The sequence below is a fragment of the Gymnodraco acuticeps genome, unplaced genomic scaffold (assembly GCF_902827175.1).
Source record: "Gymnodraco acuticeps unplaced genomic scaffold, fGymAcu1.1, whole genome shotgun sequence".
NCBI lineage: Eukaryota > Metazoa > Chordata > Actinopteri > Perciformes > Bathydraconidae > Gymnodraco > Gymnodraco acuticeps.
In genome coordinates, this window is record NW_022990358.1 from 720,345 (window position 1) to 739,006 (window position 18,662).

Here is an 18,662-nt window from a genome sequence, read left to right on the forward strand (position 1 = left end):
GATTTTAAACTGCAAAAGATTCTGCTGCATTCGCAAGAGTTTAGGGGGTCTCATACAGCACAATCCATCTCCTTGGCATTCGCCAATATGTTCGACACATGGCATATCGACCGACCTAAAGTGCACGCAATAGTCAGTGATAACGCAAGAAATATGACTAAAGCTATAGAAGAATGCAATCTGAGTGGAATACGCTGCATGGCCCACTCTGCAATTAGCTGTGAACGAGGGAGTGTTGGCTCAACGCAGCGTAAAAGATCTGTTGGCCATAAGCAGAAAGATTGTTGGTCACTTCAAACATTCTCAACTGGCCTATTCTCGCATTGAGCCAATACAAGATGAGCTTGGAGTAACAACGAAACGGTTCCAACAAGATGTGAGTACACGGTGGAACAGTACTTATTATATGCTGGAAAGTCTCTTTGCTCAAAAGCGAACCTTGGCTACATACAGCGCAGATCATGATCTCCCCGCATCATTCACTCCAAACCAGTGGATCTTAATGGAGAACATTCTCTCCATTCTTGCCCCATTCGAACAGCTAACTAGAGAGATTAGCTCATCTGACGCATCGGTGGCAGACGTCATCCCTTTAAATGCGGCTCTAAAGCGTCTTCTAAGGAAAGAGGTTGAAACGGACCGTGGAGTAAAAACTATGAAAAGTACACTCTTGGAGTCTGTCAACACACGTTTTGCTGATATCTACTCTGATCCCCTGTACTGTATCGCGACTGTACTTGACCCGTGATATAAAGACAATTATTTTGATGCGGGGAAAAAGCAAAGCGCACGAGACATGATCCAGGCTGTGTTGGATAAGGAGAACCCACGAGAGGAGGCTGCTGCGCACAGCACAGGAGACGTGACGCAGACCACAGAAAAAAGGGCTCGTCTGTCTACAGCAGAGGAGGAGGAGGAGAGGGGGCAACCACCCTCGTTGTCTGATATGTTCAACGAGATCATGGAAGAGAATACTACCCCAAATAGGTAGGCTACTCTGTTCTGACTTGGTTACTTACTGTACTATGTGCTACTGAATGTGATATTTATTAGTACTGTATGTGCTGCCATGTAATATGCTCTTAATGTTGTAATTTCTTTTGACATGTCAGATGATTTTATTTGTCTGCCAAGTGATCTGGCATGCGTAAATATACATTTGACTAAATGTTCATTATGCACTGTCCCTATTTTAAATACAATCTTATTCTCTCAAACCTCTCAAATGCCAGGCTGGTGACAAGCTCAACCGCTCAACAGTTAGATGATTATCTCTCAGAAGTACCCATCCCCAGAAGCGAGAACCCTCTTGGATACTGGAGAAACAAACAAGACCGCTTTCCTGACCTGGCCAAGGTGGCACGCAAGTATTTGAGTGCTCCATGCACAAGCACTGACAGCGAGAGACTGTTCAGCGCTGCCTCTCATGTGATGAGAAGAGGAACAGACTCATGGCTGATAAAGCAGAGAAGCTACTGTTCATTAAAAAGAACCTCCCACGTTTCCTTAATAAGTAGACAAGGCTGGCTTATCATAGGCTTTCATTTGTAAATACTATAGTTACATTCATGTGGATTTATCCAGTTTGCACATTTGTATGCATGCACTTATAGGTGCATTTGTTGTTGTTGTTGTTGACACTATTTTGTTGTAGGCCTACTGGCCTAGATGTTTATGCTGTTTTAAAGCCCCTTGGCTTTGTTCTGAATGCACTTTGTTGTAGTTATTATCCTACAGAGAAAATAAATGTACAAATGTTCAAAAGTGCTGAATAAATGTTTTATGGACCCATAATAGTGATTATTATTTAAGTTATGTTTTGCCATAATCATGTCTATTTCCATAATCAGGTAGCTGAACAACATTGGTAAAAAAATGTATACATTATATATATATATATTTCTATTAATCATTTTCGGCTTTTCGGCATTCGGCCAACTGTTTCCTATTTTCGGTATCGGTTTCGGCCAAGAATTTCCCATTCGGTGCACCCCTACTAGGAACCACCACTTGCCACCTCTTCTCCCCCGTTGCTGGCTCTTTCCACGCCCGTTGCAGTACGCCCTGACACAGACGTAGAGACTCAAACTGAGACCACGGCCCCTTTGTTGCTTTGGAGAGCGCTGCCACTTCCTCCCACGGTGGCCGCTGCTGCGACTCAACCCACTGCAGTACAGGCTAAAGAACGGCATCCAGCTCTTGCTTCCACTCTGACGCATTCACTGTCTGGAGCTCCCTGCAGATAGCCTCCTCCACTTGCTGCGCTGCCGCACAGACGATGTCCTCCTCCAGCAGCTCCTTTTCGCGAGTCTCTCTCTTCTCGCAGTAGTGGCATCCGCCGCCGGCACACGGCCGCCGGGAGAGGGTGTCTGCATTGGTGTGGCGCACCCCAGCCCGGTGCTCCACCCTGAAGTCGAACGATTGGAGCTCTTCTAGCCACCTGCCCTTCTGGCTCTTTGAACGTCATGAGCTACTGTAATGCAGAGTGATCCGTCCTCACCGTGAACGCTTGCCCGCACAGGTAGTACTTAAAATGCTTGATGGACAGCACTACTGCCAAAAGTTCTCTGCGGGTAACGCAGTATCGTCGCTCCGCTTTGTTGAACGCCCGGCTGAAGTATGCCACCACCCGCTCCCCCTCTGGTGTAGTCTAGGATAGCACTCCGCCTACCCCAACGCCGCTAGCGTCGGTGTCCAGGGTGAACGGCAGCCGGGGGTTGGCTGGGACGAGAACCGGGGCTTCGCTCAGGGCACGCCGAAGGCCGTCAAACGCTGCTTGACATTGTTCAGACCACAGGAACTCCCTGTCCTTCTGCAGCAGCTGGAACAGGGGTGCGGCAATGCAGGCAAAACCCCATACAAACTTCCTGTAGTACGAGTTGCGAGGATTTGGCCAGCCTGTGACCGCCTGCACTTTCTCGGGCAGGGTGCCGATGCCCTCCCCCCCCACTTTGCGGCCCAGGAAGGTGACCTCTCTCTGTAGGAAATGGCACTTATCTGGATGTAGCTTCAACCCAGCGGCTCTGATCCTCTCCAGCACCACTTTTAGCGATCTTAGGGCCGCCTCAAACGAGCTGCCATGCACCAGGATGTCGTCCAGGTAAACCAAACACTGTTGGCGGGGAATCCCAGACAGCACCCTGTCCATCAACCGCACGAAGGTGGCCGGGGCATTACACAGCCCAAAACTGAGGACCTTGAACTGCCATAGTCCTCGGCCGGTGCAGAAAGCCGTTTTTGGTCTGGCCTCCGGGGCAAGAGGGACTTGGTAATACCCGCTGCGGAGGTTCAAGGAAGAGAACCACGACGACCCTGCGACCAGGTCCAGGGACTCATCGATGCGGGGAAGGGGGTATAAATCCTTCTTGGTGACCCCGTTCACCGGTCTGTAGTCTGAGCACAGCCGCCAGCCCCCTGTCTTCTTCGGGACCATGACTACCGGTGCTGCCCACGCGTGGGCTGTCTGAGGGCTCGATGATGTCTGCCTGCAGCATGCTCGGCACTGCCTCGTCGCAAGCCTGCTGACGAGCCAGGGAGAGTCGCCGCGGGCGACACCTGATGGGCCGCGAGTCCCCCGTATCGATCTCGTGTTCCACCAGATGCGTTCGGCCCACCTCCTCCTCCTTCATTGCGAAACTGCTCTGGAACTAGCAGGAGCTGCCCCAATTGCTCCTGCTGCTCGGGATTCAGGCCACCACAGTTCTTCCTCCACACCTCCAATACTGCAGACCGAGCCTCTTCTACCTCCGTCTGGGGGTACTTGGGGGGGGGGGGGGGGGGGGGGGGGGCTGTGCTCGGGTGGCGCAGCCCGGGGGTGACAGGTGGGGAATTGTCCTGAGTGGGCGTCACCGTGGGTACAGGAAGGGAGGGAGGATTTGCTTCCGTGTCTAGGGTACTCACGGTGGGTGTCGGAGGTCTCCCCACAGGCTCAGCAGGGTTGTGGACACGGGTCATAGTAATTACAGGCCCCCCCCCCCCCGAAACTCACTGTGCCGGATTGAAGATCAAGGAGGCAGCCCGTCGCCTTCAGAAAGTCCAAACCCAGAATGCACGGGTCCTGTACATCCGCTATCCACACGGGGTGCCGCACTTCCACTCCCCCCACCGACACAGACAGCACTCCTCTTCCTTTCATAGCCGCCAACTCTCCGGTGACTGTGCGCAGACGCACCGCTGTCGGCTCGAACATAGTCCCACTCGGCAACACCTCTGCTCTCACCAGGGTTACTGTAGAGCCTGTGTCCACCAGTGCATCGCAGGGCACCCCCTCCACCTCGACAGGGACATAGCAGGAGTCTCTACCAGCACAGCCCACCGCGACGACAGGCTCCACTCCGGTGCTGTCATATTTTTCAGGAGGGCGTAGAGTCTGGCTCCCCCTGCTGTGCTGTCGGGCTCCCTCCGCGGATGTCTGAGTCGGTGGCAATAAAGCTGTGGTTTGTTTGGGGAGTCTTCGGGCTTGGTTCCACATATCCTCCTCTATGCGGGCCCCCCGTCGTTTCCCTGGCGTCGCCGAGCCTTGGTGCAGTCTCTGGCAAAATGTCCTGGCTGACCACACTCCCAGCAGACTCTGGTGTCTGGTCTGTGTGTTGGCTGCAGAGAAACAGCCCTTATCATCTCTGTCAGCTCGGTAACCCATGCAGGCTTCTCCTCCTCCCTGCAGCTCCTCACCGCCGGCGCCGCCGGCACTCCGCCGCTCCTAGCAGCTCCACTCCACACGTTCTCCCTCTCCACAGCCATCTCCAAGGCCGCCTGTAAGGACTGTGGATGCTGCAGCTGTACCTCGACCCTCAAGTCCGCAGGCCGGAGGGCCCTGATGAACTGATCACGTGCCAGCTCACTCTGTACTCCGGGTGGCATGTGTGCATACGCCCGCCGCGTCAGGCTCTCCACGTTGTTAGCCAGTGCACGCAGCGTCTCTCCAAACTCTCTACAGCGGTTACTCAACTCGTTCCGGAGCAGCTCTGGCGGGAAACACTGTCCAAACCGCCTCTTCAAAGCCCCCGCTAACGCTCCATAGCTGAGTCGGTCCACAGGGCTAAGTAGTAGCAGACATGAAAAAGCCTCTTCTGTGAGGCACAAAGCTAGCTGTAGTGCTTTAGTCTCTACTGACCACCCCCCGGCATGAGCAAGCAGTTCAAATTGGGCATGGAAAGCCTCCCAGTCTGCCTTACCCGAGAATTTGGGTGTTTTCACTGACCCGGCGGCGGCTGCTGCGGGTTGATGGGCGCCGCCATTGTTGTTTACCTCCAGCTTGGAAATGGCGCGAACTGTCGCAGAAGACGGAGACATTCCCGCGTCTCTAGCCATCCTCACCGCCGACTCTCTCAGGCGCTCTCTCACCTCCCGTGCACTCATGAACTCCTCTCTCATGTCCTTCGACCACCCGCATGCTCCATCTTCCTCTTCATCACTACTGTGTTCCTGCTTCACTCCCATCTTGCTGAACTTATCCATCCCCGCTAGCTTACCGGCTAGCTCCGTGACGCAGTTACGACTCTCGTCCGGATAGACGTCCCTTGTTCGAAAAGTTCACCTCTGACACCAATGTAACATTCCCAAGATGAGTCGGAGACAGGCTTGTAGTTATTAGGCTTTAATAACTTGTATTTGAAGACAGATGATAACAGGTCAAGTACACTTCGTGGGTTCTACCGCACACTAACTTATTTCCTAAACCAACCACAAGATATAGCACTGTCCACGTCACAACTCCCCGCCCTCCCCCGTCCGCTCCACCAACCACAGGCCCGCACCTCAGCCACATCACGGTGCAGCTCTATGATTGGCAGAGAGACGGGGGATGCCTAAGTGACACCCTGAGTAGCCTATCAGGATCGCTACAATTTTTAACCGTGATTAAATTGTAATACACGTTTCTAAATGATGCCGACGTAACAACATACTGATACCGGTTGGTAAAAACCATGAATTAATGCTTTGACCAGTCTGAAGACAGACGGCAGGCGAAAAACCTTTTAGAATGCTTGTTTTCTGAATGGAGCTTGGCTAAGCTAACGTGCTCCGAACGTCCACACTCACAACAACGGCCTATACAGACATAAATAAACCAGCGACTGTATTCTCCATGACACAGACAGTCTGTGGTTTGTACTTGTTTAACTTTTGTCTAGTTTCTGAACAGATCGTATCGGCTGTTTGAAGAGCAAGCATGGGAAACAAAAGATAGTATTTACCTGTTTGCATCGTTTGCATCCAGCTAGCCTCGTTGATACGTTTTGTCTTTTTCACGAGCTTGCTGTGATATATACAAATCGGGTTGGTCCGGTCCAAGGTCTTTAAGTATCAATGTATCTCCCAAACTTCTCCTTTGGAAAGGATTGGAGAGTAGCTCTTGCACGGAATTGGGTGCGGCGACTCCACCTGCACACCATTCTCATCCAAATACTGCGTCACCTTGGTCACTCACGAGTCTAAAAAACAACTCACGTCACGTAAGCAACGTGGGCGCCAACGTGAGCGCCCTCGTGACCAAAATATTTGACGGCGCTGATTGGCTGAAATTATGTTTCGGCGGCACAGTTTACTATTGAGACTTTTGCAACGTGCTTGTTGCTGCTGTTTGTCTCGGGGGCTCCGCCCGGTAATGATAAACTAATGCCATGGGCAAGGCCAGGCAGGAAACATGTGACTTATCAGTTACTTTAGACATCGTAACACAATTTTAAACTAGATGTTATTGTAGAGATTATACATTTTACTGATACCAATTGTATGATATTTACCTTGTTCATTACAAATAAAAATATTTATTTTTTTTAAATATTTTTTTTTGAATGTGGGAAGAGGTGGGGCGGCGCCCCTATGGGCCGGCCGCCACTGACTTAGACTATTCCTTGCACCCCTCTAGCATAAGCCCGAATGGTCTCAACTATATTGCGTCAGTAACGTGCACTTGTTGTTACAGCAGGATCAGTTTGTGTGTTATGGACATGACCGGTAGATGTTCGCAATCCGTGTTCTCAACATGCTTACTTTAACATCATTTTTCATGGTCGGGCTAAGGTAGGGCTAAGCCATTTCTTGGTATGGCTGTAGCCTACCCCAGCCATACCCTGGCGCCGCCACTGCACCGACCCCTCACCGGAACACAACACCGGACCTTTAAACCGAAAGAAGAGAACAAAAACAAAAACACAACAACAAAAACAAACCGGCCAGATACCACCACGTTTATTACGCGTCCAAAGTGGAACACTAATTTTTTGATTGGAGTTTCCCCACTAACTCACCATCCCACTGACTAATCTCCTCCCTAGTCTTCATGCAGTTACTTGTGGTGCACTGGAGACCGCTAATCCAGCAAAGCGACTAGCAAACTAGCAACACTACTGAGACCACGGCCATGCTCCCAAGCCAAAGCTTCAACCACTTTCCCCACAACACTACACACCCCGCTCAACGATCCCAAGGGAACCGTCGCTACTCGCTACAACCTACCAGGGGAAACTCCGCACAATTCCGCCCTGCTCCACATGCAACGCACCAACAAACCCACACAAGAGAGAAAGGAAAAAGAAAAAAACAGCTGACCACGGCTAAGAACAACTAGCAACCACTCTCCCGAAATATAATACCAAACAAATCAAAGCCTCACAAAGTAATCAAATCAGTCCCCCAAACAACAATCTGAAATCTAATGTCCTTCCCACAACGAGCCGAAACAAAGAAACCGGCCGCACTGCAAACGCGCTCCCAACAAACTTCATACACGCGCACCAACTCCCAACACAAATCTCACCTATCTATTGCTGTATCACAGATAAAAAGATGTGGACGAGCCCCCATCTGTCATGGCTTGGCTCTCAGCCACAACAACCGCGCGACAGAAAACAAGGGCGTGAATAGGAAAAGAGAATTTATTCACTGCTGCTGAAGGACACAAACAGGCGAAACAAACGACGAAACAAGAGGTCAGCTGGTCGTGGCTGCTCTTCGCGTTGCGTCCTCCTGCCAGAGCGAGATTGCAGGTCTCACTCAGGCCCTTTAACCCTCTGGTACCGGCCGCCAGGTGTCCTCAATCCCAGCTGATAGACCAAAGGGAAAACCTTAAAGGATCATACACACACCAGAGATAACAAGGCAGGGGTCGTCACAGTCATATAGGCTACTAAACAACAATTCCACAACATGCAGAGAATGCTTTCAATCTTTATTAATCAGCACAGTCACATGTAACTCCTACACTATGTACCTCAGTTGATTTGAAACGGCTGTAATATTAAGTAAGTAGTACAGTAAGAGGTATTACAGCAGACTCACTAACAACTGCCTTGTCACAATGGTTTGTAAAGCTGAATGTTAATGGATTAACTTGCAAAACCTGCAGCAGCTGACTGAGTGTGAGAGTACTGGTCTAACGCTAACTTCTCTCAGGCTTTTAGAGCAACTGATGGAGCTAAAATGACATATGATTCACACTGAGACATTTTATTTTTTATGAGTTTCTCAACTTGGCCAGTTGGCTTGAGGAAAAAGTGAATAAATCAAAGTGTAGAAACTAAATCAAAAACACCTTCTGGATTAATTGATCTAAAGCCTTGTTTAAGGCATGTCATTGAAAAATGCTGTGTTCAATAACCATGTCTTTTCTTCATTGTTACACATCATATCTCTCTCTGCCCAGATTTCCTGGCTATCGCTACGCTTTTAACGATCAAAATAAGGTACATTTGCAAAAGATGATCTTTAATCAATACAGACGCGTCTTCATTTCTTTTACTTAAAGATCCCTTTTAGATTTAAGTGCAAATTCAGATGCAGAGGTAGGGATGAATCAGTCCTCACAGCAGACTCCTAGGGCTGAAGTTGATCCTGATTAACTCAAACAGATCCACATGTTCACTGCCATACGCTTGCGGAGTGGCACAGTAGTCTTCAAGGAGTATGTACAGTTTATCTGCAAAATATAAGACTATTAGAAACGTTTTGAACCAACAAGAAACATTTGACAAGTCTGATGTCCTGAAATCTCTCACCAACTGTAATTCGTTCTGTGACCAGCAGGTGGTATGTCTGCTGCAGGCCTTGCTTCAGACTTTCATCCTCAAAGGTGAAGAAGGCCAGACCTCGCTTTGCCTGTGCTGCTGCCATCAGCTGGATCACAGCTGGAAATGAAGGAAAAGCTCAAGGCAAGTGTCGAATGTGTTCCTGGGTGAAGAATAAATGGATGGAGACTGAAAAAGTACCTTTGAGTTGTTTGTCTCCATTGAAAGCTCCACAGCCCCAGTTTCCTGTAGCGATATCGGGCTCATGGGTCCGATGACCCATAAATCCACAGTATGCCTTTTTTAAGTAAAAAAAGAAAAATTATTACTATAGATAAAACAATCCCTGATAAAATGCAAATGTAACTTTACTACTGATACAGAATGTTTGTTCATGCAGAATAATACAATTACTGTTGAGAAGTCCTTTGAATTAAAGTCAGAAGCAAACATACTTTTCCAAAACAAGAGCCAACACTTTATTACTTCTGTTTGTAGCATGCCAAAAGATCAATTAAGAAAAATACAATATTTAATCAAATTAAAGGCAAACATATAAGTTGTGGTTGGATACTTCCTTTAAGATTTGTTATACATTTATTTCAGGAAAAGATTGGTGGGTTATGCATTGATTTAAGGCAACAGCAAAAAGATAATATACCATATATGGGCTTTTAGCATATGATTATTAGGTCATATAATACGAAAATAATGATTAATGACAAAATAACAATACACACAGCTCACCTTGTTTAGTTCCCGTGTGACATCGATCATATTGTACTGCTCACTTCTGTGTTTGAAGTGCAAAGCGTCGATTGCCACGATCTGCCTCTGCAGCCGAGCCCACTGGTCTCTATAAAGATCAAATGTGAGAAAACCGGATGTATTCAAATATGGCTCGTATAATAAAAGTGATGTGACGACCCCTGCTTTACTCTCTCCTATTGTGTGTGTATGGCCCTTTAACGGTCTCCCTTCCTCCCTATCAGCGCTGATTGAGGGCACCTGGCCGCCGGTACCGGAGGAGTTAAAGGCTCGAGCCAGAGCGTGTTTCTCAATGTCGAGGAAGGCTACTCCAGAGCCACTATTTCAAGGATGCTACATCACCGAGTGGCGCCGAATCACTGTTTAAATGCCCAGCATACATGTGCTACCAAGCAAGCCTCCTCGACATTGAGAAACGGCCAGTGTCTTGTTCGCTCTCTCGGTTGGAGGATCTGTTTTTGAGAGCAGCTACCTGACTTATATGCTTGTGTTTCCCTTCCTCTTAGTTTGGCATTCAACACCGTGCACCACACCACGTTCACACACCCACACCTACACTACTGATCTTACTGATGAACACATCCCATTGTGGTAGCTCTTTTTTGTTTAGTAGTTTGGTTTACAATAAATATCTTCCGTATATCATGTCTGTTCCACGTTTTTGTTATGGCCAAGAGCCAGGCCATGACAGTGATTATACCTGTTGAGGCGCTCCTCATGAGGATCTTTCCACTGAAAGGTGTCCCCGAAACCAGAGTAATTGCTGAACTGCTGGGAGCCTGAGAAACAGAGAAAAGCCAACATTGAGTTAGTCTGTCACAATACTTTCTGACTTCCTGTCTCTCTCAGCTCCAAGCCCATTGGTTCTTACTGAAATGGTAAATCTTTAAGAACGCTACACAAACATAATCCTTTTTTTGTCTAAACGGCAATCCAAAATATTAAGAAAATCACATATAAAAGCAGAACACATTGGGAACGCCAGAGAAGAGATTGATAATAATTTAAGCTATCCACAGCAGTTGGGGAGGTTAGTAAAGACGTAAACATTTAACTTCTTTTGACATTTTTATAGAAGACAACCCAAACGATTCAAAGCACCTTATTTGGGGACTATTTTAAATCGGATTAATCAACAATTGGGTCAGTATTTAGGAGATCAGGCAATGTCTGTAAACTACAGTTTGTGTGCTATGGTCACTGATTCCTTATGATTACACATACACTTTTCTAGTCTGTAAAATGTCAAAAAATAGTAAAAAAGTTCATATCTTTAAATTTCTTGTTTTGCCCGACCAAAAGTCCAAAACCTAAAGGTATTCAGTTTACAATCACATAAAACCTTTTACTAAGTAATTTAAAACATTTAATTTGATCAACAATAACTAATCCATTTATAATTTCTCCACTACGGTACCTGTAACGATCAGACACTCCTTGTCCCCAAGTTTCTCAGTGAAGAGGCGGGACACGATCAGCTCTGGATTGATGATGAACAGGATCTCCTCCTGCACCAGACCTGAGCCCAGCACACCTCCACCGATCCAGCTGGAGGCAAAATCCACCTGCACAAAAACAAAGGCACAAGAAATCTTATTTAAATACATTCTGGACAAAAACAGCTAGGGACCGCGATGCTTTAGTTCAGATCTTACCTGAAGCATTCCTTTTCCTTCATTCTCAATGGTGCCATGTGAGGCAACATGCAGTTTATGCATCTTCTTGTTACAGCTGCCACAATTAAAAAAAAGAATAATGAGTTCACTTTTTTACACAAACTTTAGTGATCCTTACTTTTCATATGGTGCCACCTTAAGGTCAACATACGTAAGTTGTTTGTTTGATTATTAAGGTATTTCTTTATTAGTAATAGACAGGTTGAATATACCTGAAGCTTTAAAAAGAAAAAATGCGTTTTCCAATCGTACAGAAAAAAGTTCAACCATGTTTACAAGTTGGAAAATCATTAAATAAATCCATGACATGAACACTGCTGGCCCCACAGGATCTGCTAGCATGGCTATAGTCTTTTTATATTTAACTTGAATTCTCTTTTAGTTATTCTAGCATGTATAACTGTTTGAGATGTCTCTATAAATACATATTAATAATATTATTACTTTTTCCAGTTGGGTAACTCAGTGTCTCTGAGGCAGCGTCTCTCAAACGTCACCAGTCCTGTTTGTTCCTTGGCTGAAAGACATCAACAGTCAGAGATCTTCACTGACACTCCTCACAAACTGGAGGAAGATGAGGTTCAGCATCAACTATCTCTCACCTGTGACTTGCTGAAAGTAATGCATGATGGCCCTCAGCTTCTGCTTCTTCCGGAACGACGAGTTACCAAACAGACTACATGCAGAATGAGAAGAATAGAGTATTTAGGCTTGGCAATTGGATGTGTAACAGAGTGGTATGGGTGTTTTCTGACCGGGTGAAGTTGATGGAGGGGTAGTTGTGGTACTCTGCTTTAGGACCGGAGAAGTTGCGGTGAGGGTAAGTGCAGAAAAATGCATTGGCGAGCAGGCAGGCTATCTGAGTTTGTGACAGGGTGATGGCTGCAGTGTGTCCCCTCTTAAGCAGCGGGATGGCCTGGAAACATAGATGCAAACTTGGTCAATTATCAAATATCAGTGTGATAGTGACTACTGTATAGTGAAGCTGAGACAGTGAGTGTCATACCTTCTTCACGAGCTCAGGCAGCCTCAAGGCCAGCTCAGCTATCTTTTGAAATAGTTTGGGTGAGTAATTATCTCCATTCGGGTTGGCCTGATGATGAAATATAATTATAACAAATGATTAAAGGGGTTTCTGCCACAAAACAGATGTTTGAATAATGTGTTAACACGTGGGCACTGACCTTAACTAAGCTGGAGAGGGCATCAAAGGACCACTGACCTTTGTACTTTGGGTTATATTTGATGATAGCATCCTAGTGAGAGATACACAGGTTGAAGGAGTACAATCCATGTTTACTGCAGACACGTTAGAATAAGAATCAGGTTTATTGCCGAGTTGGTTGACGTATATACAGTATGGATTGTGCCTTACTTCTTGTCCCAAATAACAGTGAAAGAAAAGAGTCAAGACTCAAAAATATAAAACGGAAATGTGCTACAAATCATGTATGTATGTTTGTCGGGCATTTGTCCTTTATTGATAGTGACCGCTATGATAGGAGATGGGACGCCTAAATACATACATTCAAAAGAAACAAGTATAGAGTGTTTGAAACTAAGAGGAAGGAATGTACAACTGTTCACAGTATGAGAAATATGGTCAACGTGCAAAACTAAATATGCAAATGTTGATGGAATAGCCAGATTACCTCCAAATCTTTGACGCTGGCTGTCGTCTTCTTGGACAGAGATCTCAGCTGCTTGTAGATCACTTCCCACCTAACCGTGTTGTTTTGCTGTAGATGGAAAAATCAAATAACTTCTCAGGACATTTACTCTATTCGTTTTGATATAATCCACCATTAGACTGGAGGAGAATGTATCTGTATCCCTGAAAATGAGGACATCATATATTTCCTACAACTTGTCTTGTCCCTACCAACCTCTGGATAAACATAATGTGAACAGCTTCAAACTAACCTTCGTATATCCAGTCTTCATGTGACTCGACTGAGAATACGGCATTTTCACAAAGTCATTGTGCCACACGTCTCTTCCGTCCTGAGGTATAAGTCCTGCTCCACCGTTGAAAATGTCCACCTGAGTATAAAATAAGAAAAAAAGATGAGGAAAATTATAAAACGGAACATAATCTCTTATTTCCTCCCCCATTAATCATGTCTTGACCCCTGAGAGGAACCATCTGACTGAACAAGCTCAATGTATATAAACTAGTTATAAGTAGCTTAACATCAGTCATCTATGAAGGTAAAATGCTGCTCTATTATTAATGAATCTAATAATGTCACATCGAATCAGATATTGGTGCATATTTTCCTGCAGGATGAGTACATTTACTGCTTAAGGTATACATTTTGCACGACTTATAAAAGAGTATTTCTACATTGTGAAATTCATAATTTAATTTGGTGAATGATCTTAGTTGTTGGTGGAGTAGAAGTCTTAAGTAGCAGAACAATTAATTACTTAGTTAAAGTACAAGTGCCTCAACATTGTATTTGAGTATAGCACTTGAGTAAATGTACATAGTTACTGGAGATAGAAGAAGAAGGCTAACATCTTACATCTACGAGGACAGTGTGAGTTTTGCTGAAGTGCAGATGTCCCAGCTTGATGTCACATTGTGGAATTATCTTCATATCCTTCAGCAGGTAACAAGATGAAGGGCCGTCCTCCCTCTTCTTCCTCACTGCTTCAGCCCTCTCAACATGTGTAGCACTTACAACATCCGGGGAACTGGAGGGTTCAGAGGAAGAGGGTACTGAGGAGGAAGGTCCAGAGGAGGAGGGTACTGAGGAAGAGGGTCCAGAGGAGGAGGGTCCAGAGGAGGAGGGTACAGAGGAAGAAGGTCCAGAGGAGGAGGGTCCAGGGGAGGAGGGTACAGAGGAAGAAGGTCCAGAGGAGGAGGGTCCAGGGGAGAAGGGTCCAGTAGAGGAATGTCCAGGGTAGGAGCGTCCAGGGTATGAGGGTCCAGTAGAGGAATGTCCAGGGTAGGAGGGTCCAGGGTATGAGGGTCCAGTAGAGGAATGTCCAGGGTAGGAGGGTCCAGGGTATGAGGGTCCAGTAGAGGAAGGTGCAGGGTAGGGGGGTCCAGGGGATGAGGGTCCAGTAGAGGAAGGTGCAGGGTAGGAGGGTCCAGAGTATGAGGGTCCAGTAGAGGAAGGTGCAGGGTAGGAGGGTCCAGAGTATGAGGGTCCAGTAGAGGAAGGTGCAGGGTAGGAGGGTCCAGAGTATGAGGGTCCAGTAGAGGAAGGTGCAGAGTAGGAGGGTCCAGAGTATGAGGGTCCAGTAGAGGAAGGTGCAGGGTAGGAGGGTCCAGAGTATGAGGGTCCAGTAGAGGAAGGTGCAGGGTAGGAGGGTCCAGAGTATGAGGGTCCAGTAGAGGAAGGTGCAGAGTAGGAGGGTCCAGAGTATGAGGGTCCAGTAGAGGAAGGTGCAGGGTAGGAGGGTCCAGAGTATGAGGGTCCAGTAGAGGAAGGTGCAGAGTAGGAGGGTCCAGAGTATGAGGGTCCAGTAGAGGAAGGTGCAGGGTAGGAGGGTCCAGGATATGAGGGTCCAGTAGAGGAAGGTGCAGGGTAGGGGGGTCCAGGGGATGAGCGGCCTGCCTGAACTGAGCTTGCCTTTCCATCAGGATTTATAGCAGATTGAAAACACTGTTTCACCTGCTCAGAGTTGTTTCTGAAGTCCTCTAACATTTCTGGAGGTGAGAGACAAATTACAGTGAAAAGGAAGTGGCTGACACACACACAAAAAGGTTCTAGATAACACTTAAGAAGAACAAGATTTTTCATAAATCCAGAATATGTTGCTGGACATTTCAAACTTGTAATATAATACATTTCTCTCTCCTGGGAATTATAATTTGTGTCTGATACGATTTCCCAATTAAAACATTCAAGTTCCCTTCTTTATAAATACTGTGAATTAAATCTCCCTACTTTCCCTCATTGATATTATAATCTATAGGCAACTACTTATTTCATCTCTAAATGCAGGAGGAGCAGGCCTGAACTTTGCTCTTGTGCAGTTCTCCAGTCTGAAACCCTTCTGTCATCTCCCTGGAGCGTTTGCTGATTTCTCCTCCGTCGGCCACATCTGGAGGTAAGAGAGCAGGCTTCATCTCTCTACATCACTTGTTTAAGATTCATGCCGGACCTTGATTTGCTTCCAACTAATCCTGCAAGTATATCCAGGGGTTAAACTGAAATGTAATGTGAGCTCAGGGAAATGTTCCTCATTCAACATTCTGCATTGTGAAGCTAAATTACAGTAAAGCAACAAGAAGCAAAACACATTTTTTAATGAAGCGGAATTAAAGTAGACTGCATTTCTTTTTTTACTCTTTTAATAGTTATATGCAGAGGAGGCCTCACCTGAGTTTTTTTTGCCATTGTGCAGTACGTCAGGCTTCAATATCTTCATGGAGCTGTTGCTGCTTTGGCCCTCAGCCATCCCTGGCTGGAGGTAAGACAAAAACATGACAGTTCGTAAAAAGAAAGTGAGGGATTGGTCGTAAACTTTTGACCTCATGACCGCCTTACAAAAACTGATTGTAGGTGATCATAACAGCTTTAACATTGATATATACAGTGGCGGCTCCAGAGTATTTTTGTTGGGTAAAGGGTAAAACGCTCCTCTTGACAGTGAAACACCATGTGTGAGGTTTAGATTATTTCCCTGTCTCAATCCCAATTGAACTGTATGAAATAAAAAGGCACATTTGTCTTGTAGTAAATAAAAAGGGCGACCTGGAGCCAATCCTGCAATTTCTCCACAGGTGAAAGAGTTGACATGCTGAAAACCCAACCCCTGCATTTTTTGGAAATACTAACATAAAATACACATTCTGCTACTCTCATGAGAAGAAAAATAAATAAATCTATTACTACACGACATATTTAAAAAAAAAAATGAAAGACATTTTAGTTTTTTGTTATTTTGTTCTGCAAGCTGAACCTGCTGCTCCACAGAGAGAAGAGGGAAGAGGCTGTGTGAATTACTTTACATTGTGGATAAGGGTGGATAGCCCCCATTGTTCTGTGTGTCAAAATGAAAGACAGCCCACACACCTATCAATCATCAAACCGTGGAGTCTTATTTCATTACGTGTTGATTTCTATCAACACGTAATGTTGTATCGATGTATATAGAGATGTACTACCGCAAAAGTATTCTCCGTCGGGACTTCCTGCAACAACACCACGCAGTTATCTTGATTCTGATTGGCCAGAAGACATTATCAAAGATGTTCTATTGAGAAGACGATCACTACGTGACAAACGTTTTCAAAACCGTTTCTAGTCTTCGGTATTTCTAGACAAGTGGCTACTGAAATCAATCTTACAAACTGCTGTCTGTGCAATTTACTCCGCGCGAGTTGGCGGACTTTATTTTTGCTTACTTTAACATCATTTTTCATGTTGGGGGTAAGGTGGGGCTAAACCAGCCCATTTATTGGTATGGCTGTAGCCTACCCCAGCCCAGCGCTGCCCCAGCCATACCCTGGCGCCGCCACTGGATATATACGAAATGTTAATGGATAATTCTACAGAAAAGGTGGAAGTGCTGTCACTTACTTTTGCAGACACCAAAATACATGACGTTGACCTAATACTCACATTCATTATATATGTTGAATACATAGAGATTGTCTTTGCAATGGTACTAAATAAAAAAATAAAAATGGTTTTATACGTAAATTGCAATTTATTTAAAATGCCAAGTTCAAGGAACTGCCTTGTCACTTTGATCATACATGGAAGTGGAGCCTATAGTTTTAATTTAAAAGATTTTTTTTTCAATAAATAAATCTAATTTATATTTATTTACATAACATTACATACATTAAATATAACATTGAAATGGTAAAAAAAATACGCAAATTATTATTAATAATATCAAATAAATGTCAGTCACCCAAAATTACGTCATTGGTGTTACTGCTACACAAAACGCTTTTATTTTTGAAATAATGTACTGTCTCTGAAGTGCCTCCTGTAACAAGAGATAATTTGAGACAATGCAGTGGACAAAGACATAAGGAAAGTCAGATACTTCTTACTTTGTTTGTTAAAGGTGTCATTTTATCTTCAAATTTTACATGCGTCTTTCAAGTCTGTCATTAGTGTTACTCATTGCATAGCCCTAGGGGTGAACATTTGAATGGGACAATGTATTGTATTGAAGAGTTAAACGATTTTGATATTGACTGAAGCCACATTTGGTCTGACACATTGCAGCCATTTTGTTAAAATGGTAGTGTTTTCTCCAAATTGTCACTGGTGTTACTCTTCTTCCTGGTAACACGTAACACCAGTGACATTCCTATACAAATAAGCTTTGTATAAAGTATAAAAATAATTTAAAAAATAAAAATACTTTAAGCTCTACTTGTTGTGGATTCATCAAGTTAAGAGTTAGTTATTGCTATTTAACAGGTTTTACATGTTTTTAGAAGGAATATATTTCAGCAGATTTGTAACAACCAGATTCCACCTTTTCTGTAAAATGACCCTATAATGCATCAATATAATGTTAGTTCAGGATAATAATTGACATTTAACGTACAATACGTTTGTAGAGTATTTTCACAATATGTCATTTCGACTTTCAATTAAGGTAATGAATGATCTGAGTAATTCTTCCACCACTGCTAGTTTGTCCCACACACAAATCTTACGTTTTAAGAGCAGAAAGGCAACAAATGAAATATACTGTATCAAAGAGTGTGACATTTTGTCTGTCATTGTCACGCAGGAGCTACAGTACACAACAAAGCACAATTGTTCAAAATACTCACCTTTCACAAAAGACAGCGAGTATAACGTGTTGAGATTTCACTTAATTATCTTCAACAACTGCATTCATCGATGAAAACGCAGTTAAGACTCCTCAAACACAGGCTAAAGTTTACTTTCACTTTGCAGCGAAAACGAAAGTGAACTAAAGCGCCAGTGCTTCTTCTGCAATGAAACTGAGTTATACATTATCCACGAAACGGTTCTGTGGTATTGCCGTTTTCCATTATAATATGTTAAAACCTTCTGCAACAGAACATTCGTTTTAACTACAATTGAGATTAATCCAGCATGAACTATAATCTTATTGCGGAGAATAGGGACATTAGATTTGATGGTAATTATTTTGACCAGGTTCCTTATGTATACTAACCTTTTATTTTATTTATGTTTTATTTGTATTCTAAACTACAGTTTTTATCAGCATGGTACCAAAACAGTATTACAGG

The 18,662-nt window shown here is 44.8% G+C and overlaps 1 protein-coding gene across 7 annotated transcripts; it reads right to left on the reverse strand.

The window, feature by feature from the left end:
- Window positions 1-7,864: 7,864 nt before the first annotated feature.
- Window positions 7,865-18,454, reverse strand: pargl (poly (ADP-ribose) glycohydrolase, like). Of its 7 annotated transcripts, none has more exons than XM_034224162.1 (19): window positions 18,216-18,454; window positions 15,790-15,874; window positions 15,428-15,511; window positions 13,981-15,113; window positions 13,376-13,495; window positions 13,105-13,191; window positions 12,637-12,708; window positions 12,459-12,545; window positions 12,208-12,368; window positions 12,055-12,128; window positions 11,897-11,969; window positions 11,432-11,507; window positions 11,194-11,341; window positions 10,477-10,555; window positions 9,756-9,864; window positions 9,210-9,306; window positions 9,000-9,128; window positions 8,809-8,920; window positions 7,865-8,048 (listed from the first exon to the last, which is right to left on the reverse strand). In XM_034224162.1, the coding sequence occupies exons 2-19, from the start codon at window positions 15,866-15,868 to the stop codon at window positions 8,039-8,041; spliced, it is 2,730 nt and encodes a 909-aa protein (XP_034080053.1). In that variant the 5' UTR covers window positions 15,869-15,874; window positions 18,216-18,454; the 3' UTR covers window positions 7,865-8,038. The 7 variants fall into 7 exon arrangements, with proteins under 7 accessions (XP_034080053.1, XP_034080051.1, XP_034080057.1 ...); XM_034224160.1 differs by having other exon boundaries at window positions 7,865-8,069; XM_034224166.1 differs by having other exon boundaries at window positions 7,865-8,069; window positions 15,391-15,511; window positions 18,216-18,416.
- Between the last annotated feature and the right edge of the window lie 208 nt (window positions 18,455-18,662).